The sequence below is a fragment of the Zingiber officinale genome, chromosome 4A (assembly GCF_018446385.1).
Source record: "Zingiber officinale cultivar Zhangliang chromosome 4A, Zo_v1.1, whole genome shotgun sequence".
Classification (NCBI taxonomy): Eukaryota; Viridiplantae; Streptophyta; class Magnoliopsida; order Zingiberales; family Zingiberaceae; genus Zingiber; species Zingiber officinale.
In genome coordinates this window covers 124,012,603-124,040,518 of record NC_055992.1, presented here as the reverse complement: position 1 = coordinate 124,040,518, position 27,916 = coordinate 124,012,603, and the positions used below count along the sequence as shown (strand labels likewise).

At 39.2% G+C, this 27,916-nt stretch overlaps 3 protein-coding genes and 1 long non-coding RNA gene across 4 annotated transcripts; 1 reads left to right on the top strand and 3 right to left on the bottom strand.

Annotated features, from left to right (window-relative positions):
- Positions 1-1,131: 1,131 nt before the first annotated feature.
- On the bottom strand, positions 1,132-2,129 carry LOC121973624. Its single transcript, XR_006109686.1, has 3 exons — positions 1,618-2,129; positions 1,463-1,535; positions 1,132-1,215 (listed from the first exon to the last, which is right to left on the bottom strand). It is a non-coding gene; the product is annotated as an uncharacterized LOC121973624 (long non-coding RNA).
- Positions 2,130-3,848: 1,719 nt separating this feature from the next.
- On the bottom strand, positions 3,849-4,169 carry LOC121972742 (putative lipid-transfer protein DIR1). Its single transcript, XM_042524384.1, has one exon. It carries the CDS (start codon positions 4,167-4,169, stop codon positions 3,849-3,851), a length of 321 nt encoding a protein of 106 aa, XP_042380318.1.
- A 347-nt stretch (positions 4,170-4,516) lies between these two features.
- Positions 4,517-4,946, bottom strand: LOC121973623 (putative lipid-transfer protein DIR1). The gene has a single exon (XM_042525014.1). It carries the CDS (start codon positions 4,919-4,921, stop codon positions 4,619-4,621), a length of 303 nt encoding a protein of 100 aa, XP_042380948.1. The 5' UTR covers positions 4,922-4,946; the 3' UTR covers positions 4,517-4,618.
- A 2,427-nt stretch (positions 4,947-7,373) lies between these two features.
- LOC121970934 (E3 ubiquitin-protein ligase UPL1-like) lies at positions 7,374-27,285 on the top strand. Its single transcript, XM_042521960.1, has 17 exons — positions 7,374-7,583; positions 7,672-7,798; positions 11,962-12,057; positions 12,136-12,336; positions 12,462-19,014; positions 19,184-20,241; positions 20,437-20,736; positions 20,820-21,027; positions 21,234-21,487; positions 21,567-21,832; positions 22,465-23,575; positions 23,650-23,796; positions 23,912-23,992; positions 24,712-24,937; positions 25,048-25,187; positions 26,089-26,195; positions 26,684-27,285. The coding sequence occupies exons 2-17, from the start codon at positions 7,703-7,705 to the stop codon at positions 26,784-26,786; spliced, it is 10,947 nt and encodes a 3,648-aa protein (XP_042377894.1). The 5' UTR covers positions 7,374-7,583; positions 7,672-7,702; the 3' UTR covers positions 26,787-27,285.
- Positions 27,286-27,916: the final 631 nt, after the last annotated feature.

Here is a 27,916-nt window from a genome sequence, read left to right as displayed (position 1 = left end):
GAAGATAGCGAGAAAAAGGTCAGTGAGAGATGCAAGAACCAGGTCAGGTAATAAAGGGATTTGGATCTAGTCAGTCGGACTAGAGCCTCCTTCGACTAGACTTGAGGGGGAGGCTTGTGATATGGTGTATGATTGTGGGGTCAGGGAGATGACGTGATCGAAAGTCAAGCCCAGGGAATGGTCAAAAGTCAAGCTCACGCGGCGGTCAAAAGTCAAGTCCATGTGGTGGTCAGAAGTCAAGCCCACGGGGCAGTCAAAGGTCAGGCCTATGTGGAGGTCAAAAGCTCGGCCTACGTGGAGTTCGAAGGGCCTGGTCGCAAAATGGTCTGAGTCGGGCGCAGGCGGCGTCCTAAGGATAGGCCTATATAGCGAGTAGGAACTCGGAAGCCAGGATCATAGGTCAGGATTTATAACCTTACGGCACAAGACACATAGAACGAAGGATATAGGTCGGAATGTGCTAACCAAGGATATAGGTCAGGACTTATAGCCTTACGGCTCAAAACACATGGATCAGCGCACATAGGTCAGAATGTGTTAACCAAGGATACAGGTCAGGACTTATAGCCTTACGGCTCAAAACACATGGATCAATGCACACAGGTCGGAACGTGCTAACCAAGGATATAGGTCAGGATTTATAACCTTACGACACAGGTTACATGGATCAACGCGCATATGTTGGAATGTGCTAACCAAGGACACAGGTCAGGACTTATAGGCTTACGGCTCAAAATACCTGGATCAGCGCGCATAGGTCGGAATGTGTTAACCAATGATACATGTTAGGACGTATAGCCTTGTGGCATAAGATACATGGATCGAAGCGCACAGGTCGGAATGTGCAAACCAAGGATACATGTCAAGACTTATTGTCACGCCCCAAAAAGAGTCCCTGCCAGACAAAAATTTGACAACACCTCCCCTATACGAGTGACAATCAAAACATGCAAACATGGTATCCAGTATCTGCTAAATATCATAGATGACAACAAGAGACTGTATGAATATAAAAATGAATAACTCAAAGGTTTGAGTGGGAGTATCAAGCGCAAGAAAATAAGAGTGGAGTCAAGGTAAAACGGTTCTTATCCCAAAATAGTTCATGCACCATGTTCAAAGAACTAAAGAGACAAAGTAAGAAGTACCCGCCTTTATACGTAGCTCGTGTCAACCATCTTCAACAAGATTCAAAGATCACATCCAACTCAAATCCTACAAATACAAGATACAGGACAAAACTAAGAATATACAATCAATGTATCAACTATTAATCAATCTAAACTGTTTCAAACTCTTCCTTCACATGCTTCAACCTAATCCAAGAAGGACATGAACTAACAATTCGACATACCTAATTTATAATGGATTATCCACATACTCATCAAATCCATCCATTAATCATCATCAACAAATTAACGAACCCAATGCATAAATAAAATCAAATCTCAACATATCTTACCCCAAATTTGCAACAAGGTAGCACTGGAAGTGGCTTACAGCCAACAACGACAATCTACAACTATCCTGTAATCCTAACAATTCAAATATTGAATCCATCAAATAGTCTTGTAATCCAATCAAAACTGAATTCAACAACCTTTAAACAAAACTTACCTAAATTGGCAGTTCCCTCTCCGACAGGGCTTAGGTCACACGGCTGTTGAACTCAGTGAAGGGAGGATCGACGGTGTGATGCGAGAAGAAACTGAGAGCATCGGGAGATGAAGGGCTCGACATTGGACTGTGGTCAGAGAGGGTGGCGGCGTCAAGCGGCAGTGTGCGGCTCGGGAGGGAAGAGGAGATTGGGGCGGCGGTCGCACTAGGGCAGAGGCACGCGGAGGCTAGTGTTGCTCCTTCCTTCCGGCGACGGCTGCACTCGGTGATGACTGCACTCGGTGACAGCGGAGACCACAGCGGAAGAGGATTGGCAATGGCAATCGGCGATGACAAGATTGGGAGAGCTCGTCAGTTGGCGTTGTGTGGGAGGAGACGATGCTACAACCTCGAGGTCACGAGAACATTGCCGGCTGAGGACTTCACCGGTGACGATCGGGTGAGGAGAGAGAGGTCGACGACCGCGGAAAGAGGAGAGGGGATGAGCGGTGTCGGCTTAGGGCAAGGGAGAAATGAAGGAAATGAAAAGGGAAAAGAAAATAAAATAGGGAAATTAAACATTTCCTCGTTTAAATAGGATAGCTTAAACAGGCTTTTCCGTAGCCCAATAATTGATCCCCTTAACCTACATCATACGAACTCCATTTAAATCCCAGAAAATTTCTGAATATTCCTAAAAATTTCAATAAGATTGTTCGTCCATTAATCTTATTATTTAATTATTATCTGGTTCGGTATTTTACACTTATAGCCTGACGACATAAGATATATGAACCGAGGTGTACAGGTCGGGATTCAGGATAAGCGGAAGCAAGCCGAGGCGTATAGGTCGGGACTCAGGATAAGCAGAAGTATACTGAGGCGTATAGGTTGGGACTCAGGATAAGCGGAAGCAGACTGAGGCGTACAGGTCGGGATTCAGGATAAGCGGAAGCATACTGAGGCGTACAGGCAGAGATTCAGGATAAGCGGAAGCAAACTGAGGTGTACAGATCGGGATTCAGAATAAGCAGAACTAGACTAAGGCTTAACATGTTACGACTTACAAGGTAAGGAAGGTCGGGAGTTCACAAAACATGACACGCAAGACAGAGAGGGACATACAGGTTTGGAGTTATGAAGTGGCAAACGCAGGTCAGGAAAGGTAAGTCTATACCCATAGGTCGAGGCTGGCAGATACAAGGATCCAGTCCAGGGTTAACAGATTGGCGCAGGCATACACTATACGACAAGTAAGCCAGGGAATCATAACAACCTGTCAGGAAATAATCACTGCATGTCAGAGAATATGCTAACAGTCTGGTGCTCACCGCCCGCTGATTCCTTCCTAGACCTATAGGAGGACGCCACGTGTCATTCACCCCAGACAAAGCCTGACCTCCGACATTCCTTGATACCCGTCAGACTCCAGAAGCATCCATTGCAGTATAAAAAGGGATGCTTTACCCTTTACGCAGGTACGCTCACTCGTCATTTCATACTCATCTCTTACTTTTCGTCCTTTCTCTGTGTTTTATGGGGAAAATTAAGTACCTGACTTGAGCGTCGGAGGGCATGACGCAGGGACTTTTTCCTTAATTTCTGGTCTCTAATGACTCGTGGGCTCGTCTGAGTGTGCGCAGGACCCCTTACTTCGTCACCACCCTCCGTCATCCGTTCGTGTAAGCTCTCTTGGCGGGTACCAGATCGATTCGGTTTCGCAGCGACTTTCTGTCAACCCCAGTGATAGCGCGACTCGCCTTCATCCGACACAGCTTTCGGACAGAATAAAAAATCTAGATAGAATATGATGAGGTGACAATTATTATAATTTTTCAATGAATAAAAGCAAGTTAAATTTTTTATTTATTCTTCTCTTCCACATACGGTGGATTTTTTTCCCATAATTTGTTTTATTTTTATATAGAGTGAATTTTTCTTTCATAATTTATTTTAAATTTTTTCTCCTGTCATTCTTTTTTCCTACATTGATCCCATACATATTATTGTAAAAAAAACAAGATCAGAGAACGAAAGTTTCTATTGATTTATTTCTTAATTAAACTGTGGAGATGTAATACCACAGCGAAGCCTCAAAGGAAACACAACTAGACAGACAATTTTTACTTATTTAAAAGCTTACAACAGCGCAAACGCATAAAATTATATATTTTAAGACTGGTTCTGCGAACACACGTCGTTATCGATCGGCAACGGAGACCTCCATTGCTTCTCTTTCGTGATACATCTATTTAGTTGCATTCAGTCGGAGCGTTGAGTTTGCACTTGGCGGGCAGCTGCTTGGCGAGATCGGGCTTGATGCCCATCTGCGGCAGCTCCGGCGAGTCCTTGTACTTGCAGAGGCAGGGGAGGTCCGCCTTGGCCAGCGCGGCGCAGCACTTTTCCGACGGCGGCAGCGCCGGGGCCCCGCTTTTCACGCTCGGCAAGCATGCCATGAACCCCCTCTCGTTCATCTTGCACATGCTCTTCTCCTCTGCCGCGGCGGAGCCAGAGTAGAGGAGGAGCAGAAGGGGGAGGACGACCGAGAGCAGAGCTGGCGGCGCCTTCGCCATTTGCTGATTCGCCGATGCGTTCGTAAGTCGACGGCGATGTAGATTAAATAGAGGCGAACGGGTGATGCCCGTGAGCGCGAGTTGGCGGCATTAGGGAGCTCACAGGTCGATCTTGATCCGAACAAAATTGTAGTTTATGCCTAGTCCGCAGACGCTGCATGTGAGAAAGCTTGTAGTGTTTCAGACCTTTCGGTGAGAATTATATAACATGTCCTTCAATTCGCGGATCCCATTCTTGACAAGTGTATTCATTTGTGCCTCCTGAATTAATTAATGACCGGTGAAAAATTTTGATGGATTAGATCGGTCGAGGATTGAAATAATTGGACCCGCCTGAAAAACAGATCTAAAGGAAGATAAATCATGCAACATTGATTCTGGAAATTTACAAGAAAGACGCAAACAAGCATTTGATTCGTTAAAGAAAACGACACGGTAATCATAATTGCTCAGCAATTGTCGGGCGTGCTGAGGTTGCACTTGGCAGGCAGCTTGGCGGCGAGTTCCGGGTCTATTCCCAGTTTCGGCAGCAGCGGCGAATTCTTGTACGAGCAGAAGCACTTCAGGTCGGCGGCCTCCAGCGCCTTGCAGCACGCCGCGGATGGCGGCGTCGGGTTCGGCTGAGTCACCGACGGCTTGCATGCATCGGCCCCCGCCTGCGGCATGTTGCACACGGCCTCGGTCGTCGCCGGCGTCGTCACAAACAGCAAGACGACAGTCAGAAGCACTATTACTGCTCCCGGAGAATCCATGGCTATGGGTTGGTATTCATAGCGATCTCGATGGGATGATATATAGTGTGAGGTCGATCGAGGGAACTGATTAGGGTATTTGATTTAGGTGGAATGGCGTTGGGTGGGTGCGAAGTCACGAACCTGAATGGTGCATTGGGCTTGACGTCTGGGAGATTGGCGTATCAATTAGCCTTTCTTGGCTTGACACTTGTTTTTTAAAGTTTCCGGCACGGCAACGTTTCGAACCAACCGCTTGTTATCTTCGATAAATAGGTGTTGGATGAAGGGAGTAAAAAATCTAATGATCGCTTGAACTAATTGAAAACCATGTAGTAACTCGTGCATTCCTCTCATAAATTTAATATGTTTTGGCGTTGTTGCGATGGATTTTATGTTATATTTTGAAGGTCCTTAAATTATTTAGGTCCTCATTCTGTTTTTCTAAATTAATATATTCTTATAAATTATTATGTTTCTAAAAGCCTCTTTAATATATATATACTCTTGAAATTGAGAATTTACATACTTATAAAAACCTAATAAAATTAATCACAATTTAATTTTAATATGTAGGATAACAACATTCACTAATAATAGATTTCTAAGACTAGTTTGATTAAAAAAATATCAATTTTTTAAATAATATAAATCTATAAATAATATCTAAACTAAAAGATTTAATATTATTAAAATTAAATAAGCGAATTGAGATTCTTAAAAGTTAGCAGTTCAATAAAATGCCGAATTATTTTAGCTTGATTGGTCCGACCAAAGGACTAATGAAACAGAGCAACCCAGCTCATCTCAGCCGAGCAAATCACATTTCCCTAAACACTACAAAATTCATCATTAATGACAGGTATTCTTTAAATTCCATCTGTTCTCGTACCTTCTCTTATTAATGACCATAGCAGTCGATGCCATAACAAAGGTTACAATGTATGTAGGTCTCCAGCAAATGTTGTTCAAAATATCAATAACAGATGAAGGCACCAAATGCAAATGGATTGCATAAATCTCTCCCAGCAAAACGTAATTTGCTTAAAGGAATCCATGCGGCCATTATAGTAGTTCATATGATATGTCGACTCCCAAGTATCCTATAATCTGTCAGCAAGGAGCTTCAAACTGACGCAGACTTTGGCTGACTAATCTGAATCCCTAGACAGCACATATACATGATAAGCCTAATCCTGAGCCTATTACAAAAGATGAAACACCCGCTATCAAACCCAACACATAGACAAAGCCGGAGCAATCAGAGACAAACAGTCCGACGAGGCGTAGAACAAACCGTACATAGTAGGCATAGTCAAAAGCAAAACTCTTTCGAGAACGCCATGCAAAAAAAAAATGAATCAGCAAAAATTAAAATGGAAGAAAACTCGATTATCAATAAATATTAACACATTTCGACCCAAAAACTTAAGATGTAGTAGCTAATAAGAGTTATCTCGACAAGATCCTCGAATGAGAATCAAGAACAAAAATGATATATGAAAAAGAAAAATGTCAAAGCCGGGTCGCATGGGTGATGTCGAAAAAAACAACACCACCCGTAATAATGGCTGCGATGATTTATGTTGCTGGACATGGGAGGTGCAGAGAAACCCTAAATAACAATTCTCAACACCACATCGCCAGCGACCATCGCAAACAAAAATGCAAAATTAACTCAAAACCAAAAGGAAGAAGAAATATAAGGAAACCGGAGATGTATCAGATCTAGACAAGAACGGGGCCCGTGGAGGAAAAGAGGAGTCCGCTCGGTCAGAGATCGACGGCTCAATCTGGCTGGTCATAGGAGGCGTTCGTCCATGGCGATAAGATCGACGCCGCTATACCAGCGATTGAATAAATGGAGAACGAAGAAGAACTCGTCAGAAGAATTGAAGGAGTATTTCGGCGGCATAGAGAATGGCTCTGTTACTAGGGTTAACGGAACGAAGGTGAGGGGCATATATAGAGTGGACTAGGTTCTACTTGGCCCGAAGATGTGTTTGAAAGTGGGCTTACATAAGCCCAAATCCGTTCTGATAAATAATTAGCAGCAAAAAAAAAAAAGATGATGAAATCGTCCAGGGTGATCCCAATAAAGATAGGTAGATCACATTCCGTTGAAAATTTCATCCAATGATTCTTACCGCGATAATTTTCTTTATATTGCATTTCCAAAGATTTTTATTTTTTCTCATTTTGTTTATTTCTGATATGGCGTATAATAAATAAGTTTTCTTTTTTTTTTTTCAGTTTCTTGGAAAAGGTCTTTTTTTTAAAAAAAAAAATTTATAAAAAAAATTCACTACCTGACTTCTTGACTAAGTAAGATCGCCTATAATTGGGCTTACTCCCGGTTCAATCCCACCGAACCGGACGCATGGCACGTGGATTCAGCGTGACACTGCCCTATTCCTTCGTTGCGGTACGCCGACCTTGTGGCAAGATATATCTCTCGCGTCGCGAATCGTGGCAGTGCATTTTGCTCCGCCTCGTTGGGTTTCATCGGTGACGGTCCTTTTTTTCTTTCCTTCGTCTCCACTCTCTCTCTCTCTTTCTGTTCCCTTTTTAATAAGTCGATGTGTATGCATCATCGCCTCATCACGGCTTGTTCTTCCTCTCTCTCCAAAACCCTTTTTTCTACCGCTTCCTTTTCGCTCTGCCGTCGTCGCCCTAATCGCAGGTCCGTCGTCTTAGCTTCGATTGCTGCTTTTTTTTTAATCGCTGGTTCCGATCTACGACGCCGATTCTTATCGGGTTTTGGGCGGCAGGTTTTGAGGTAGGGCGTGGTCTGGAACCGCGATGGCGGGGCACCGTTCGAGTCTCCCGCTGCGGCTGCAGCAGATCTTATCTGGCGGGAGGTCCCTCTCGCCGGTCCTTAAATTGGAGAGCGAGCCCGTGAGTTATCCCTAGACTAAACCTCCTGTTTCTGTTTTTGATTGTTACTTGCATGCTTATGTTATCGGCAGTGGGTACTGGAGTGTGGTTGCATGTATGGATGATTTGTTTAGATTGAATAATGAACTGGTGTCATAGATTTTCTTGTTAATTGATCTACTGCCTTTTTGTTGTATATTTTTCCTGTTGTAAACTTGTTTCCTCTAATTAGTGAAAAATGTTATTAGTTGCAAAGTAAAAAAAATTTGCTGGAGATTCAACTCTTTCGTCTCCACAGCGTGGTGTTTGTGATTCTTTTTCTGATCCATCTTTCTTATTAGCTAGTATGTTCGTGTCCAACTGATGCATCTGAATTAGCAAGAAAAAAAATTGTGACACAACTTGCTACTTGACGTGCAAAGTTATTACTCAGGGCATCTTAGATTTTCAGAGCAAAAGCAGAAAACTCAATAAGGGCCAAAACACACGTGAATAGGAGTTGCAACAAACATCTGAATTTGAGATATTGTTTACTGGGTAACATTAGGCTAATGATGTTTCTTGCTTCTGAGTGTACTTATTTGATCCTACTTTAGAACACTATTTTTTCTCTCATCATTATCATGCAATCTGAAACAATACATTACTTTTGATTGTTGAGGCAATTATGCATGCAGTGTCGCAAACATGGTCTGGGTTCAATTTGTTATACATTAATTGAATGGATATTATTACCTTTTTACATATATAAATGATTCTGTATACAATTTTTCTAAGTCTTTAAAGTTGAGGAGCAACCTGAAAAGGTTTGCGTACTATGAAATGCTTAAACAATCAGGACAATTCAAAGCTTTGACTTGTAATAAAAGAAATGTGCTTAGCATAGAGATATTCCAATGACGTCTCATGTATTCGTTTTGATGTGAAAGTTACAATTAAGGTGGTATAAGATAGTGCATGCTGTACACTTGGAAAACATGATGCATATGAATGTTGTAATTTGTGACATGAAATTTATGGTGAGAATTGAATCCATCAAGTCTATGAGCTATTCTTCAGTTTTTCAGAAAATAACCTGATGCATGTAAAGCCTTGTTGACGCTTCCAAGTTTCTAATCGTGTAGTTTGGAATTGTTCTGCGCTAAATTAGTGACATGCACTGATGTTCTGTGAACTTGATTGTGAGAAATTTACATTTGTCATCATCCTTAAGCAGCTAAACCAACATGCTATCCCACATTTTCTGCCCTGACCTTAAGGAAAGATATGAATGCAGATCCCTTGATTTGGAGATAATAAATTTCACTTGGATAGTTCATGTCTGCTGGAGTATCTTGCATGCATTCTGTGCATTTTAGTTAGGCGTAACTGATAGGTCATGTTGAGAGTTACTTTTGCCAGACACAGTCAAACTGTAGACCCTTCAGTATCTTGTTCTTTTGGGTTTTCTCCTCTCAAGTTAAACATTACCATTGGAAATCTCTATTAATTCTATTTATTTTGTTTGATCATGTTACTTGAAATCCTTGACTGATTCTCGTTTGAGATAATTCCAACAGTTTTTCATGAGATGTCTGTTGTTGATGGACTTTTTGGTTTCAGCTGATTAACAACATATCAGTATGAGTTGATCATTCAGTGTCAATTTATGAATCGTCTTATTATAGAATCATAGTTATAGAAATCAAACTAGATGGGCTCCAGGACATTGATTCATTTGTTGGAATGGTGGTTCAAATTCAAGATACTGAATTGCATCCACTTCCAAGCATCAACCCGGCCAAGAAAATCAATTGAGATGCTCCAAATTAACCTTCTTAATTGCAAATCTGTGTGCCTCATATAGTGTGACAATGCATACCTAAGATTTCTGCAGCTAACTTATGTGGCTTTCAAAGAAAAAAGAAAATTTGAGCCCTTGATAAAGAAACTTATGATGTGAACAAGGGCCACTGTATGGATTGTCTACAAGTTTTTTTTATTGAGATCTATTTAGGGTTAAGGTTAATTTTTACAACTTCTGGCTATGTATTTATTCCTTTTTTTTTGTCTATATACAAAGTACCAATGCTACTTCATTGCTTGAATTATTGTATACTTCCTAACAAGACAGAAGCAGATGTAGTCATGTTTGTCAAGATACTCATTGCTAGGATTGAGATACAAACTAGGAACAAGGGGAGACTTGTAGGTTTGTATTGTAGGATTGATGCATTGAATCATTTGGTTGTGATATTTATCTCTTTAGTTAGAAGTTAAAAAGACTTTGATATAATCATTTTTTTTAAACAATAAACATTGAAAAGATTTCCTTCAAATTTGAAGCTTTAAAATATCTGAATGAATGCAAATATATTCCATGAAGTGAGGGTTGTTGGGTTTGTGATCCATGTTGTAATGGTGGAGCATAGGCTCTGAAGGTAACTTTGAAAACTCACAGTATGATTTATATCCTACCTAGAGTCTGGATTGTCCAAGTCAGATTGGGTTTTAACATTGTAAGATCCCAAGGCCCAAATTACAATCACGACTAACATGGCTGTGGTAAACTATTTAATTCATCTACATCTAACACACATTGATGAACTGAAAATCTGTCATAAAGGATTTTTGAGAAATTGGTTGTTACAATTTTTTCCAAGCAAACCAGCCAGTCTGGTCCATGTTTCACCATTGTGGAATGAACTTCAATTCGTTATGGATGTTGAACCTTCTTGGCTCACTGTTTATTGACTTCTTCACCTTAATTTGATCCTGGTTTTTAAGCTTGGTTTAATCTGGATCACTATCAGTTCTGAAAGTGTTTGGTTTGATTTAATACATGTGATGACTGCAGTTTCCTAGCACTCACTCCTATTGGAAGAACCCACTCTCCTCACTGTATCACCTATCTGATCCGATTCCTAGTCATGTTCTGAACTCCTAGTTAAACTGGATCTTACCTCTTTTTCCTTGATTCTGATTGGGTTTTAATAAGCTTGGTTTGATCGAGACAAGTTTCAATTCTGAAAGTCTTACTTGATTTTAATCCATGTCATGATCCCAAGATTCCAAGTGCTACGTTTCTTGATCCTAGTCGCCAACTTGTTCTAGCTAAATTGGATTTATCCCATTCATTCTGTTCTTCAATCTCTAATCTGGCTGATATGGAAGGGGCTAATCTTCATTTTCCTTCTGATGCGTAGTTCATCTTTGACACATTATTCTTTCTAAAAGCTTCTTTTCTTATCTTTGTCTTTGTAGATTAAGGCTATTGTTAAATTGGAATGATTTATATTTTCCCAGAGATTTGATTTGGTAGTTGATTTTTTCTGCCATTTGTATACCTCATTTAAATTTGGGGTATATAAGATGCTGCAAGTGTTATATTTTGTAATTAATGAGCTGGTAAAAGAAAAGTGTGATTGATGAATTGTAGGGTAATTCATAGATTATGAATTATTTATATCAATTATGATGACTCACAATGGTATAAAATAAAATATAAGATTAATGCATGAGAAGGTGCATGTTGAGTAGATAATGAACTAAGGAAATAATAATTCTGATATATAGATTAGTGCAAGATTTCATCCAACTTGAGTTTCGTCTTGACAAATTTTAATTCATTATCCTGTTCTTCAGAGTGGAACTACTACCATACAGAATTAAACATGGCATGATGAATGAATTAGCCACCTTTTTTTTGGGCTCTGTTCATCCTGTGTAGTGGACTCAGTGTTTCTGTATCCCTCTGAAAGCAGATACAGTAGTCTGCATTATTTCTGAGTGAACATATAATTTCAGCATGTTTGTAATCTAAGTTTGACAATTCTCCCGTGTTGTTTTCATAGGCATAGGACCCCATGTTTACTACTTTATACTTTTTTCTTTGTATGGGTCTTTACAGAATGTCAATTATTGTGAGAGATAAGACATTGTTTTTATGATAATAATTTTTTCAAGGCTGTTGTATATGCACTACTATTATGGTGTATCTCTTTTCTTTTTGATATTCGAAGAACAGTCTCATATACAAATGTGATGTCCTCTTTATTGGATGTGTTTATGACTATGATTCTAGAACTGATGTCGTGTCAATTAAACGCACTCAAGTTTTTTTTTTTTTTTGATTATTTTTCTATTTATTAATTAATTTCCTATGCGTAGGTTTTCAGTTGTCTCATACTAGTTTGTATTTGCAGCCACCAAAAGTCAAGGATTTCATTGATAGGGTGATTAAGAGCCCATTACATGATATAGCCATTCCTCTTTCTGGTTTCCGTTGGGAGTATAATAAGGTACAGTATTGTTTATTAATTACTTAACATCTGAGGTTGATCTATTTTAATGCATCTTTGGCTTTAATTTGATTTCAGGGAAATTTCCACCATTGGAGGCCACTTTTTATGCATTTTGATACATACTTCAAGACATATCTTTCTTGCAGAAAAGACCTCTTATCTGAAAATATTTTAGAGGAAGAACCCTTTCCCAAACATTCTGTTATGCAGATCTTAAGAGTCATGCAGATTATTCTGGAAAATTGTCGCAACAAAAGTTCATTTGGAGGTCTAGAGGTGAATCTGAAAATTTATTTTTTAGAAGAAGAATCATACCCATATAGCATGCAATTATAAAGGACTTATATATTAGCTTTGCTTTTCATGTTGTTTCTGACTTTTTAATCATGTTCCTGAATCAGCATTTCAAGATTCTACTTGCATCCACAGATCCGGATGTCCTTATAGCTTCCTTGGAGACTCTTTCTGCGTTGGTGAAGATAAATCCATCCAAGATGCATTTGGGTGGGAAACTGATTGGTTGTGGTTCTTTGAATAGCTATCTGCTCTCTCTAGCACAGGGCTGGGGAAGCAAAGAAGAAGGCTTGGGTTTGCATTCATGTGTTGTGACAAATGAGAGAAATCAACACGAGGGATTAAGCTTGTTTCCTACTGATGTTGGTGACAAATGTGATGGGACCCAACATCGATTGGGTTCTACTCTCCATTTTGAATACAGTATACCTTCTTCCTTAGCTACAGAATCTACCACTGAAGGAAGCAAATCATCTAATATTTGTGTCATAAAGATCCTTGATATGCATTTGAGAAAAGAGGATGATTTGAACATTTTGAAACAATGTGTCGAACAGTTTAATGTTCCTCCTGAGCACAGATTCTCATTACTTACAAGAATTAGATATGCCCATGCCTTCCGATCTCCTAGAATATGTAGGTTGTATAGCAGGATTAGTATTCTTGCATTCATTGTTTTGGTACAATCAAATGATGCTCATGATGAACTCACTTCTTTTTTTGCGAATGAGCCTGAGTATACAAATGAGCTTATCAAGCTTGTTCGCAATGAAGATTATGTGCCGGGAAATGTTAGGGCATTGGCTATGCTTGCATTAGGAGCTCAGTTAGCAGCCTATGCATCATCTCATGAACGGGCTAGAATATTGAGTGGTTCAAGTATTATATCTGGTAATGGGAATCGTATGATGCTGCTAAATGTGCTTCAGAAAGCTATTGCATCACTTAGTAACCCAAATGATCCTTCTACTCCAGTGTTTGTTGATGCTCTTCTTCAGTTCTTCTTACTTCATGTGTTATCTTCCTCGAGTTCTGGTAGTGCTGTAAGGGGCTCAGCAATGGTTCCTCCTCTTCTACCTCTTTTGCAAGACTCTGATCTGGCACATATGCATATTGTCTCCTCTGCTGTTAAGACCTTACAAAAGCTGATGGAATATAGTAGCCCTGCTGTGTCTCTATTAAAAGATTTAGGAGGGATTGAACTTTTGTCTAAGAGGCTGCAGATTGAAGTATACAGAATCATTGGCCCAGGTGAAGGTACAAGTAACTCAGTGACATCTGCAGATACAATAAGCCCTGATGAAGATCAATTGTACTTGCAGAAACACCTTATTAAGTGCTTGCTTAAGGCATTGGGTTCTGCAATGTACTCTCCAGTGAATACTGCAAGGAATCAAGATTCCCAACAAAACTCCTTGCTTTCATCTTTATCCTTGATATTTAGAAATGTAAGCATGTTTGGTGGGGATATTTATTTTGCAGCAGTAACTGTTATGGGCGAAATAATTCATAGGGATCCAACATGCTTTCCTGTTCTTGATGAGTTTGCTGTCCCCAAGTCGTTTTTATTATCAGTGACATCTGGGATTCTTCCTTCTTCAAAGGCACTCATCTGTGTTCCTAATGGTCTTGGTGCTATCTGTCTTAATACCAAGGGATCAGAGGCAGTGAAAGAAACTGCTGCATTGCGATTTCTGGTTGACACCTTCACAACAAAGAAATATTTGGTAGCAATGAATGAGGGTGTTGTTCTTTTAGCAAATGCTGTTGAAGAGCTTCTTCGGCATGTATCTTCACTAAGGAGTACTGGGGTTGAGATTATTATTGATATTATCAACAAACTTACATCTTTTGGGAATGATAAATCCAAGGAAACTGTGGTGGATATGGATGAGAACACTGCCATGGAAACTGATCGTGAAGAAAAGGCAAATGAAGGGCATGATTTGGTGAGTGCCATGGATATGGCTGTTGAAGGAATCAGCGATGAACAGTTTGAGCAGTTATCCATCTTTCATATCATGGTGTTAGTTCATCGAACAATGGAAAACTCTGAAACTTGTAGAATGTTTGTTGAGAAGAAGGGTATAGAAGCATTGTTAAAACTTCTTCAACGACCTAGCATCACTCAGTCATCGGATGCCATGCCAATTGCTTTGCATAGCACAGTTGTCTTTAAGGGCTTTACCCAGCATCATTCTGCATCCCTTGCACGAGCTTTTTCTTCCTCGCTTAGGGAGCATTTGAAAAATTCTATGAATCAATTCAGTTCATTTGCTGGTTTATCTTTGCAGGATTCCAAGTCTATACAGGACAGTGGGATATTATCGTCTCTCTTTGTTGTTGAATTTCTCCTCTTCCTTGCTGCTTCAAAAGACAATCGCTGGATTAGTGCATTGCTTACTGAATTCGGAGATTCTAGCAAGGATGTTCTAGAAGACATTGGGCATATCCATCGTGAAGTCCTGTGGCATATTGCCCTTCTTGAAGATTCAAAGGCTGAAAGAGATGATTCTTCTAATGAGGTGCATGTAGATCCTGGTGTGGACCATGTGGTTGATTCTCCTGAAGAGCAACGCTTTAGTACTTTCAGGCAGTATCTTGATCCATTACTGAGAAGAAGAGTTCCTGGCTGGACTTTTGAGACTCAAGTTTCTGACCTATTTAACATATATCGAGATCTTGGACGTGCAGCCACTGGTTTACATAGACGGGGTATAGATAGCTTTTCAACTTTGCGAGTTGCTTCTGGCTACCAATCCCAGTCTTCTAATTCTTCAGACAGCTCTCCTGTGAGTAGAACAGAAGATGCCAAACAGAGATCTTACTTTTCTTTATGTAATGACATGATGAGGTCACTTGCTTATCATATAAACCATCTCTTTATGGAGCTGGGAAAATCAATGCTACTCACTTTGCGCCGTGAGAGCAATCCTATAAATATCTCTCAATCTATTGTATCTGTTGGTAACACAGTTTCCTCGATTTTGTTAGGTCACTTGAATTTTAGGTGGCATGCAAGCACTTCAGAGAGTGAGACTTCTGTGTCTACAAAATGTCGCTATCTTGGCAAAGTTATTGATTTTCTGAATGGGGTTCTATTAGACAGGCCAGAATCTTCCAATCCAATTATGCTTAAATGTTTGTTTGGACATGGTGTCATTCAGTCTGTTATAACCACTTTTGAAGCGACAAGTCAGTTGCTTTTCACACCCAACAGAGTCCCACCTTCCCCAATGGAAATGGATGATAAATGTCAAAAGGAAGACAGAGAAGAGCCAGAAAATTCATGGATATATGGTCCTTTGGCTAGCTATGGTACTGTACTGGATCATTTGGCCACATCATCTTTCATCTTGTCTTCCTCAACAAAGCAGCTGCTCGAGCAACCAATTACAAATGGGATTGTTCCATTTCCTCAAGATGCCGAGGCATTTGTGAAATTGCTTCAATCCAAGGTTTTAAAGGCTGTACTTCCCATTTGGACTCATCCTCAATTTTTTGAATGCAATTTAGAGTTTATTACTTCAATGATCTCTATTATGCGGCATATTTACATTGGTGTTGAAGTCAGGAATGTCAATACTAGTGGTGGATCTCATTTAGCTGGTCCACCACCTGATGAAGCAGCTATATCATTGATTGTAGAAATGGGCTTTTCTCGTGCAAGAGCAGAAGAAGCATTGAGACAAGTTGGCATGAATAGTGTTGAGATTGCTACTGATTGGCTGTTTTCACATCCAGAGGAACCACAAGAAGATGATGAACTTGCTAGAGCTGTTGCCATGTCCCTAGGGAACTCAGATGGACCATTGAAGGAAAATGAAATTACAAATTTTAAGATCATTGATCAGGAAGAGGATGCTGTCCAATTGCCTCCTGTTGATGAAATTCTGTCAGCATGCATGAAACTCTTGCAGGCGAATGGATCCTTAGCGTTTCCTGTGAAAGATCTGCTTGTTTTGATATGCACTCAAAATGATGGTCACCACAGACATAAGATCCTCTCTCACATCCTGGATCATGTAAAACATTCTTCTATACCATCAGTTCCTTTAAGTGAGAATGTGTTGTCTGCACTATTTCACATTCTTGCTCTAATTCTCCATGATGATGCTATGGCGCGGGAAGTTGCTTATCAAGCTGGGCTGATAAAGATTGCTCTGGATCTGCTTTCTAGGTGGAATCTGGGTTCTTCTGATGAAGCAAAACCTCAAGCTCCAAAGTGGGTCACTGCATGCTTCCTTTCTGTTGATCAGTTGCTGCAGGTGGATCCTAAGATGTCTGCTGGAATATACAATCTAGAACAAATAAGAAAGGATAACCTCAATCCTCAGAAATCAATTGTGATCGATGAGAATAAAACAAAGGATTTTCAGTCTTCTCTGGAGTCTACTATGGGATTTTTGGATATGGAGGACCAGAAGAAGCTTTTGGAAATATGCTGCAGATGTATAAAGAGTCAGTTTCCTTCTGAGACCATGCATGTGGTGCTGCAGCTGTGTTCTACATTAACTAAATATCACCCAGTTGCCGTTAGTTTTCTTGAAGCGGGAGGTTTGCAAGCTTTACTCAGCTTGCCTACAAACAGCTTATTTCCGGGGTTCAATAATGTGGCAGCTGCAATTATCCGCCACATTTTGGAAGATCCTAATACTCTTCAGCAAGCCATGGAGTTAGAAATACGTCATAGCCTCATTGCAGCAACTAGCAGACATTCAAATGCAAGAATATCACCACGAACTTTTGTTCAGAACTTGGGTATTGTTATTTCCAGGGATCCTGTGGTGTTTCTTAAAGCTGCGCAAGCTGTATGCAGGATTGAGATGGTTGGTGACCGACCTAATGTAGTGCTCTTGAAAGATCGTGAGAAGGAAAAGCCCAAGGCTAAAGACAAAGAGAAGACAGCTGAGAAAGACAAAGTATCTACTAGTGATGAAAAAAATACTGGGGTAGATGTGGCCTCAGTTGTCCCTGGAAGTGGGCATGGTAAACTATCAGATCCTTATACAAAGAACAGCAAGGCCCATAGAAAAATTCCACAAAGTTTTACAACGGTGATTGAATATCTCTTGGATTTGACTGTGAAATTTGTCCCTCTTCCAAATGCAGATTCTCAAGCTGATGCTTGTCCTCCTACTGCATCAGTATCAGACATGGATATTGATTCCACCTCTGCTAAAGGAAAAGGAAAAGTTATTGATGTTTCATCTCCGGATGGCAAAAATGATTCCCAGGAAGCTCTTACATCTATTGCAAAAAGTGTTTTTATTGTTAAACTTTTGACAGAGATACTTCTCACTTATGCTTCATCAATTCATGTATTACTTAGAAGAGATTCTGAGCTCAATAGTTCTCGTGCTTTTTCAAAGTGTATAAATAGCAATACTAGCGGGGGAATCTTTCACCATATTCTTCTTAATTTTCTTCCTTATTCGGGAATTTCTAAGAAAGATAAGAAAACTGATGGAGATTGGAGGCAAAAGTTAGCTACCAGATCAAACCAATTTTTGGTGGCATCATCTGTTCGTTCAGCGGAAGCCCGTAGAAGAATTTTTTCTGAAATAAGCAATGTGTTTAATGACTTCATTAACTCATCTAGTTGCTGTAGGGCAGCCAATTCCCGCATGCATGCCTTTGTCGACCTACTTAATGATATCCTTGCTGCTCGCTCACCAACTGGTTCATATATTTCGGCAGAAGCTTCAGTTACTTTTATTGATCTTGGGCTTGTTCATTCTTTAAGTTCGACACTTAAGGTGCTTGATTTGGACCATGCTGATTCACCAAAGCTCATCACAGGAATCATTAAGGTGTTAGAGTTAGTGACAAAGGAGCATGTTCATTCTGCTTACATCAACACAGCAAAGGGGGACAATTCCCTGACGCTGGTGTCTAACGAGCATCAACTTGGTTCATCTAATGATCATGGTGATAGGTTTGAGGCCTTGGAAACAATCTCACAACCTGATAATGCAGAAGTGATGGCTGACCAAAGAGAATCAGCCATCCAAAATTTTAGCAATTCTAGTTCCATGTTAGATGACATGGATCATGACCGTGAAATAAATGTGGGTTTTGCTCGTGAAGCTGAAGATGATTTCATGCATGAAGCTTCAGAAGATGGTACAGGTATTGAGAATGGTGTTTCAACTGTGGAAATAAGATTTGATATTCAGCAAAATGCTGAAGATGACATGGGTGATGATGATGATGATGATGATGATGATGAAGATATGTCAGGGGATGAGGGAGAAGAAGTTGATGAGGATGATGATGACAATAATGACTTGGAGGAGGATGAAATTCATCAAACCTCTCATCCTGACACAGATCATGATGAGCATGAGATGGACGATGAAGAATTTGATGAAGATGTCTTGGAAGAAGAAGATGATGACAATGAAGATGATGATGGTGTAATACTCCAGTTAGAGGAGGGAATTAGTGGAATAAATGTCTTTGATCACATTGAAGTTCTAGGTAGTGACAATTTTTCTGTAATGCCTGTTGACATATTTGGCTCTAGACGTCAAGGGCGGACAACATCCATTTACAATCTTCTTGGACGAACTGGTGACAACAGTGCCCTTCATCTTGAACATCCGTTATTGGAGGAGCCTTCTTCGTATAGACATCTAGTTCACCAGAGACAATCAGGTCAAATTATATTTTTTTGGTTCATGCTTAATCTTTTACTTTTCATAGTTTTTCTTGTCTTAATCATTTTTAGTTCAATTAACACATTATAATAAACATATCTGTTAAATTATGTAGTTTAAGAAGTACTAATGATATCTCATGCTTTCATTTTTGAATTTTTTTTCAGAAAATACTGTGGATATAGCTTTCTCAGATAGAAATCATGAGAACACTTCCTACAGAATGGATGCTATCTTCCGTACATTGAGGAATGGACGACAGGGACATCGTTTTAATATGTGGTTGGATGATAGCCATCAACGTGGTGCATCTAGTGCCCCTGCAGTGCCTCAGGGGATTGAAGAAATGCTTGTTTCCCGACTAAGACCGCCTACACTTGTCCAAAACCAAAGCATGCAGGTTAATAGTCCTCAAGAAAAGCATGAACCCAGTCAGTTGCAAATTGCAGAGACTGAAGTTAGGGAAGAAAGAGCTGCAGGAGTTAATGAGAACAATGAGAACATCGTTATACCTTCACAAGCAATAGACGGTTCTCGAAATGCTGGTATTGTAACCTCCAGTGGTGATTCACTCCAAGACACTGGTGCATCTGGTGCAGGTGAGCAAGTGTCAGAGATGCACTATGAACGAGCTGATGTTGTTGTGCGAGATGTTGAAGCAGTGAGTCAAGCAAGCAGTGGAAGTGGGGCAACTATAGGAGAAAGCCTTCGCAGTTTGGAAGTAGAAATTGGGAGTGTAGATGGACATGATGATGGAGATAGGCAAGGTCCCGTTGATAGACTTCCTTTGGGTGATTTGCAGTCGGTAAGTAGGCTGAGAAGGTCATCAGGAAATGCTATGCCAGTTAGTGTCCGTGATACATCTCTTGAAAGTGTGAGTGAGGTCCCACAACAGAATGAGGAGCAGCAGGAGCCGCAACCAACAGTAAATGTTGATACAGATACAATAGACCCTACATTTTTAGAGGCTCTTCCAGAGGAGTTGCGAGCTGAAGTACTTTCCTCACGGCAGAATCAAGTGTCACAGGCTTCAAATGAACAACCTCAAGCTGATGGAGATATTGATCCTGAATTTCTTGCTGCACTTCCACCTGATATAAGGGATGAGGTTCTAGCACAACAACGGGCTCAAAGGAGACAAGAATCACAACAATTGGAAGGTCAACCAGTTGAGATGGATGCTGTTTCAATAATTGCTACACTTCCTTCAGATGTTCGAGAAGAGGTAAACTTTACTGCTTAGCTTATTCTTTTGTATTAGATGCTGTTGCAGAACCTAGATACTTTGGACAGACACAATGTGAATATAAGAATCTGTTTTTAAGAACTTATCTCAGGGTTAGATCTGTTTTTTCATTATCTATAAGTATCCTCCTTGAAATATCATTTTCCATAATGAATAATACACTGTTCATTTTAGGTGCTTCTGACCTCACCTGATACTCTTTTGGCGACACTGACCCCTGCACTTGTTGCCGAAGCAAATATGTTGCGTGAAAGATTCGCCCATCGGCACCATACTGGAGCACTCATTGGTATGAGTTCCAGGAGTCGCCGGGGTGAGTCTTCTAGACATGGTGATGCTATTGGGTCTCTGGACAGAAATGTTGAGGCTGCTGCACGTAGAACTGCACTAGGCAAACTGATTGAAACTGATGGTGTTCCCCTTGTTGACATGAATGATCTCAAGGCAATGATTAGATTGTTGCGTATAGTTCAGGTAACTGTATATTTTTTCTATTTTGATGTTTAATGAAAAAGTAACATGATTTTCAATTGACATTTGTGATGTTTGATTTGCAGCCACTGTACAAAGGTCAACTACAGAGGCTTTTCTTGAATCTATGTACCCATCATGAGACAAGAACTTCTTTGGTGAAAATTTTGATGGAAATGTTAATGATTGATCTGAGGGGACCTATTAACAGTTCGACTGAATCTTCTGAATCACCATTTAGGTTGTATGGGTGTCAGAGTTATATTGCATATTCTCGTCCTCAATTTCATGGCGGTAATGTCTTAACTTCAGCAGAATATTTGTTCAAACACATGAACTATATTTGTTTGATGATATGGTCATGAGTCCTTGAAAATTGAGTGTACAGTTTGTTCTTGGTCAACAGCTATTTATTGTTGTTTCCATCTGCTAATCAAAAATATTATCATCATTTATTAATATTTTGCTTCATGCTCACTATTTTTTTCTCAAATGTGCAGGGGTTCCCCCACTATTATCACGTCGTATTCTGGAGACATTGACTTACTTGGCTAAGAACCATCCCAAAGTGTCAAAGCTGCTACTACATCTTGAATTGCCAATTTTGCCAGAAGCAACAGACAGGGGTCGTGGGAAAGCTGTACTAATGGATGAAGATAAATCTGAATTTAGAATTGGAGCTTATGCGATTGTGTTGCTTCTGGGGCTCCTGAGGCAACCATTGTACACGAGGAGTGTTTCCCATTTGGAACAGGTACTGCTAGTAAACAAGAGTAGCCAATATCTAATTCCTATTTCAAGTTCTGGACTATTACTGAACCTTTTCTTTTCAGTTGTTAAACCTTATTGAGGTTGTTATTGACTCTGGCCTCTCCAACAAAGCTGAAATTTCACTTGAGCAGCAAACTTTGCATGACACACCATTATCTGCCGATGCTGTCGTGTCTTCTGCCGATGAGGATGTTAAATTGATCAAAGCTGATGATTCTGGAAGGCCTTCTACTTGTGGTACGAACAATGAAAGAAATACATATGATATTTTACTTAGTATCCCGGAAGAAGAGCTTCGACTTCTATGCTCATTGCTTGCACGTGAAGGGTATGATTCTTTTCTTGTCCAGTTGCCTTCTCTGCATGATCTATGCCTTGTACCTACTTCCGTAATTGAAAATGAGATTGTTAGAACAAGATTATTTGTCAAAGCTCCTTTTTCTTCATAAGTTATGCTTCCAGATAATTGTAAATGATAATAAAACCTTAACAAAATTTTCTTTTCTGTCAGAATCTATAAGAGCCTGTTGCAGTAGCATTTTCTTTTTACACACAAACTTAATCTAGGGCTGTTAGTCATGCTATTATATTTCCTCATCAGTCATGCTACACACTAATCTGATCATTGATTCATCATTAATTAGGGTATGTAACTTACACGGTGAAAGACAGTATAGTATTTGTTTCATTAATGCAATTAGCCTGCTCTGTGCTGCACGCTTCTTTTCTTTTGCCTGCTACCTTTTACTCATTTGATTTTCCTATTTAGCATCTTTCAGTTTTGTCTGGGAATGTTTTCATGTCACACACCTACTTGATTTACGCCATGTAAAATTAGGCAAAAAGACTGGATTACTTTGTCGAACTGAGCCTCACTGCTGCTCCAGTATTTAGATTTTTTACCTGGAAATATTTATTTGGCGTTTCTTGAGTGATCTTTTTTTTTTTTTTTTTCTTCAGATTGTCAGATAATGCTTACAATCTTGTGGCTGAGGTGTTAAAAAAAATGGTGGCCAGTGCTCCTACATATTGCCATTTATTCACTACAGAGCTTGTCACTTCTGTGGGGAATTTATGTGTTTATGCTATGAAAGAACTTAACTTATATGAGGATGCTGAAAAAGCTCTTCTGAGTTCGTCTTCTATCAATGGGACTGCAATCTTGAGAGTTCTTCAGGCATTGAGCTCCCTTGTTGCTGCATTGCATGAAAAAAAGAAACCCGATTCATTTGCCGAGAAAGACCAAACTGATGCCCTTTCTCATGTATGGGTTATAAATTCTACACTGGAACCTTTATGGCTAGAATTGAGCAACTGCATAAGCAAAATTGAGATGTCTTCAGAAATTCCATCAGATTCAGCATCTCTTTCAGGAAATTCAGCATCCGCTAGCACTGGTGCAGTGCCACCACTTCCACCTGGAGTGCAAAACATTTTGCCATATATAGAGTCATTCTTTGTGACATGTGAAAAGCTGCGTCCTGGGCAATATGAAGCAGTACCAGATTTTACTTCTGTGGCAACTGACATCGAGGATGCAAGTACCTCAGCTGGAGGACATAAATCTTCTGGGTCTGCAAATACTGATGAAAAACAAGTTGTTTTTGTTAGGTTTTTAGAGAGGCATAGAAAGTTGTTAAATTCGTTCATCCGACAGAATCCTGGTTTACTTGAGAAGTCGTTTTCTCTGATGCTTAAAATACCAAGATTCATTGAATTTGACAATAAACGTTCTCATTTTAGATCAAAGATAAAACATCAGCATGACCATCATCACAGCCCAGTTAGAATATCAGTGAGAAGAGCTTATATATTGGAGGACTCATATAATCAATTGCGAATGCGTTCACCACAAGACTTAAAGGGAAAATTGACTGTGCATTTTCAAGGAGAAGAAGGCATTGATGCAGGTGGACTTACTAGGGAATGGTATCAATTGCTTTCTCGTGTAATTTTTGATAAGGGCGCTCTACTTTTTACGACTGTTGGAAATGATTCAACATTCCAGCCAAATCCCAATTCAGTATACCAGACAGAGCATCTTTCATATTTCAAGTTTGTTGGACGAGTGGTATGTTGTTTGTTTAACTAGAAGCTCTTTAAACTTTTTTATCTGAAATTTGCTAAATTGTTTCTATTTTCCAGGTTGGTAAAGCACTCTTTGATGGTCAGCTCCTTGATGTCCATTTCACAAGATCATTCTACAAGCACATTCTTGGAGTAAAGGTTACTTATCATGACATTGAGGCTGTGGATCCAGATTACTATAAGAACCTGAAGTGGATGCTTGAGGTACTTTAGAGTACATAACGTATTTTGTTTTTCTTTTATTCTTTGTTGTTTCATTTGTGTCCCCACCCACTAAAATCTTTAATTACATTTTATGTTCATTGTCATGTTGATGCAGAATGATATAAGCGATGTTTTGGACCTTACTTTTAGTATGGATGCTGATGAGGAAAAATTGATATTGTATGAAAAGGCAGAGGTGATGACTGTCTTTACCTTCTTCTGTCTAATAATGTGTTCCTGATAATGTCTGTATTAAGTTTGTGAAGCATATATTTTGTATGATCTGTGTATTTGTGCTTAACTATCCAGGAACTTGTTGCAGGGAAAATATGGTTGCTATAGGTAGTTGCATTTTCTTAACTAGATATGTGCATGGTAAAATGTTAGATGGATTAAATCTTTATATCTACTGTTAACATAATGACCAAACATCCTGCTTATGAGTGGGCTTTTATTGGGTTTATTATTTTTCTTATTTTTATTTACAATTCTCTTCGTGCCATACCTATTGGCCTTTTATTATATTCTGCATTGTTGCTACCAAGTTTAGCAGTGAAATCCCTAGAATAATATGCTAAGATGCTATGTCAAACGTTTCCTTTTCTTGCTTATGTTCTGTCAATTGAGGCATGTATTTAGTGTTTTGAAATTTAAATCCCCAAGTATGGTGCTTTTCTTAATCTTTGACCTGAAAAAAATATGATATCTTATTTAGTGTTTTAAATCCCGAAGTATGGTGCTTTTCTTAATGTTTGACCTGAAAAAATATGATATCATTTTTTTAATGTATCTTCTGAAGTTATAATCCTTTCAAATCATTCAATAAGTTATGCTTTGTTATTTCATATTTGTGTATCAAAATGTTTCAGGTAATTATGCCTTGTTATTTCATATTTGTGTATTGATATGTTTCAGGTAACTGATTCTGAATTGATTCCTGGGGGAAGAAATATTCGTGTCACAGAAGAAAACAAACATGAATATGTTGATCGTGTGGCAGAACATTTGCTAACAACTGCAATTAGGCCTCAGATAAATGCATTTATGGAAGGATTTAACGAGTTGATCCCGAAGGATCTGATTTCCATTTTCAATGATAAAGAATTTGAGTTGTTGATAAGTGGACTTCCAGATATCGATTGTGAGTTGATATTTGACACGTTTTTTTTTTCAGACTTTCATTCATCAATCTGTCATGGTATTATATATCTGAATGCTCGTTCTCTTATTCTTACTCTGTACCTCCTGCAGTGGATGACTTGAGAACCAATACTGAATATTCTGGCTACAGTAATGCATCCCCTGTTATTCAATGGTTTTGGGAAGTTGTTCAGGGCTTCAGTAAGGAGGACAAAGCCCGATTCCTGCAATTTGTTACTGGTACCTCAAAGGTAATTTTTTTAATTAGAAATTATGGTTGGTAAGCTATGAAGCATTAAATGTACTTAGATGCAAACAAATAACAATTGGCGAATACATAGAGAAACCTGTGTTAGTGCTATCTAACTAGAAGGATTAGTATACACCAAAGCATGTGGTGGTTACTAGGCATTGTGGATTTCATCTTATAAACCTCTATGTCTAACCGCCTGAAGCACCAACAAAGTAATCACTTTTGAAGTGGGTAAAGCAACAATTTGTTTTTCTTGGCATTAATTTGATTGATGAGCAAGAACATACCGTGCTTGGAAGGAGATCCATTTGTCTAGGTTATGAACTCTTGCTTTTGGACCTGAAATGAATGAGATTATTGGATTCAGCCTTTTCTATATTGCCTTACAAATCATTTGGTAACTTATTAATGCATTTCTTGGAATTCAGCCTTCTATTTCTGAAATCCCTATGAGAGCTTGTTATCATCTTCGCTGAATCTTCCTATACTATGTTTCACGCCTAAAAATAGTACCCATGTCCAAACAGATCTTACCTGCCCAGAAGAATGACCGCATATTGTTGTGCTTGTTTTGTTGGCATTTTGTTTGACGACTGCTATTTCTTCATATTGGCACATGAGTAGACATTACCTTTGTAATCAGTCAGCTATGATTAATATTCTCTTTTGCGTGTCAATGTGTAAACCTTAATTGTCTATCATTATTTGTTATACTATATACTTGAATTTGTAATACCAGCATTTGTTATTACTATCTGAATTCATCAGCTTATTACTCATTGTGTGCATCCCCTAATTGCTTTAGCATTTTTTTTATTATTTTGTTTCTTTTCTTTTTGAGCATGTCTCCACTAGTTGATGTTTTGTTGCCTTTACCAACGATTTTCCTATATCGATAGGTGCCATTGGAAGGTTTTAGTGCTCTTCAAGGAATTTCAGGTTGTCAGCGGTTTCAGATTCACAAGGCATATGGAAGCCCCCATCATCTGCCTTCAGCTCATACATGGTATGTTGTTCCTCCAATTGTGGCATATGTATTCTGAAAAGTTAAAATGAATTAGATTGTTTTTTTTTCCTGATTTTTTTTTCCTTCCAAAGGAGGACTGCACACATTTATGTAGGAAAATCCTTGTAGAGAACCATTTACAAAAAGAGAGATATGAGTAATTTGTTGATAACAATTTTTTTGGAATTTCGTTGTCCGTGTACTTTATCTAGGCCGACTTCATACAAGTACGTAGTCAAGAATAGGAAGCTCATCCCACATGACTTACTATATAGTTAGTAAAACACTTGATTTTAATAATTGCTATGCTAGACTTCTAATGAGTTGTATTCTTTCGTCTGATGTTCTTTCTCTTTTGTTTTGTTCTATTAGTTGTGGTTATCATGCACTTTCACTTCCAGAAGCAATAAATTTTTTTGCCTGAGTTGCATTGAGACTTCCATCAAAGTCATTTCCTCATGCCGTCTTCTACTTTGTATTTGCTGCAGCTTTAACCAATTGGACTTGCCAGAATACACTTCAAAAGAGCAGTTGCAGGAGCGATTGTTTTTAGCTATCCATGAGGCCAATGAAGGGTTTGGCTTTGGTTGAGACACCGGCGCTGCTTGGAAGGGTTGTGCACTTTGTACAGATAGGTGTATCAGACAGGGATTACAGAGCCAACATACCTTGCTAAGGATCCGAAGCATGGTTTTCTCAGTTGCACATCATCTTCAACAAATGGTAGGGTGGATCATAAGTTGACCGACTCCTTGGCTATTGAAACAATGATTCTAGGGGGGAAGGATCACATATACTCTCAATCTCCAAGTTCAGTTTGCAAGCCTGAAATCATAGGAAGGTTTCAGGAAAACCAAAAACAAAGCCATCTGCAATTCAAACTGTCTGGAGTGTGCTTTCTCTTGGTCAACTTGCTTTTTTTTTTATTCTCAAAATTGTTTTAGCACAGTTTATGGACCGCAAACACCGTACAGTTTTCTTAATTGGATACTTGTGGCTGATTATGGATGGGCGACCTCGTTCTTTTTGTCCTGTAAAGGTTTAAATTACCTTGTTGCCCTGTGATCTAATAAGTTTTACGTTTCCTTGATGCTTCGTGGCAGAATTTTATTTACACCCGTTATTATTATGTGCATTATTGTAATATCAGTTCGACATACACCTATTTACAACTTCAACCTAATAATAACCAACATTAAACCCTTGTAGACTAAAATAATGCATGGTTTACCTCAAGAGAACATATATCGTAAGTTTACATATGGCAATTTGTTTGATCGATGACTAGGGTAATCGCGACCCTTTGTCACTATAGTCAGTGATATAGCTGGATCGCCTGCCGAAACATTGCTTCTTGTATACCGATATATAGTTTAGCTTGTTACCTTACGAACATTGTTATCGTGGCTCATACCAACCTTATTCATTCACCTTCAAACTGTTGGATCGGCTCGACTAATTGCATATGATATCTTTCACGTGCCTATCAGATCGTCTAAAATCACCGAACGATCTGCTGTGTGTGTTTCTATTCTGACAGATTTCAGTTTTTTTGTTTGTTTTTCTTACTGAATTTCTTCACCCTAACTTTTTCAATTGACTTTTGCAAGTCAAACATAGAAGTCAGAATGCTATGCGTTGACCTATGCTCTTTTTCTTTCATCAGATACGGCGGCGCTCCTATGCTGAACTGAAGATTTTCCAAAAAAGATGGAGAAGAG

What these genes read in the sequence shown, in the direction of transcription:
- LOC121972742 (XM_042524384.1), bottom strand. Translation starts at nt 4,169, where the DNA reads ATGGCGAAGGCGCCGCCAGCTCTGCTCTCGGTCGTCCTCCCCCTTCTG.
- LOC121973623 (XM_042525014.1), bottom strand. Translation starts at nt 4,921, where the DNA reads ATGGATTCTCCGGGAGCAGTAATAGTGCTTCTGACTGTCGTCTTGCTG.
- LOC121970934 (XM_042521960.1), top strand. Translation starts at nt 7,703, where the DNA reads ATGGCGGGGCACCGTTCGAGTCTCCCGCTGCGGCTGCAGCAGATCTTA. An exon ending in GTGTTTCCCATTTGGAACAG is followed by an intron (nt 21,488 to 21,566) that starts GTACTGCTAGTA and finishes TTTTCTTTTCAG; the next exon opens with TTGTTAAACCTTATTGAGGT. An exon ending in TCATTGCTTGCACGTGAAGG is followed by an intron (nt 21,833 to 22,464) that starts GTATGATTCTTT and finishes TTTTTTCTTCAG; the next exon opens with ATTGTCAGATAATGCTTACA.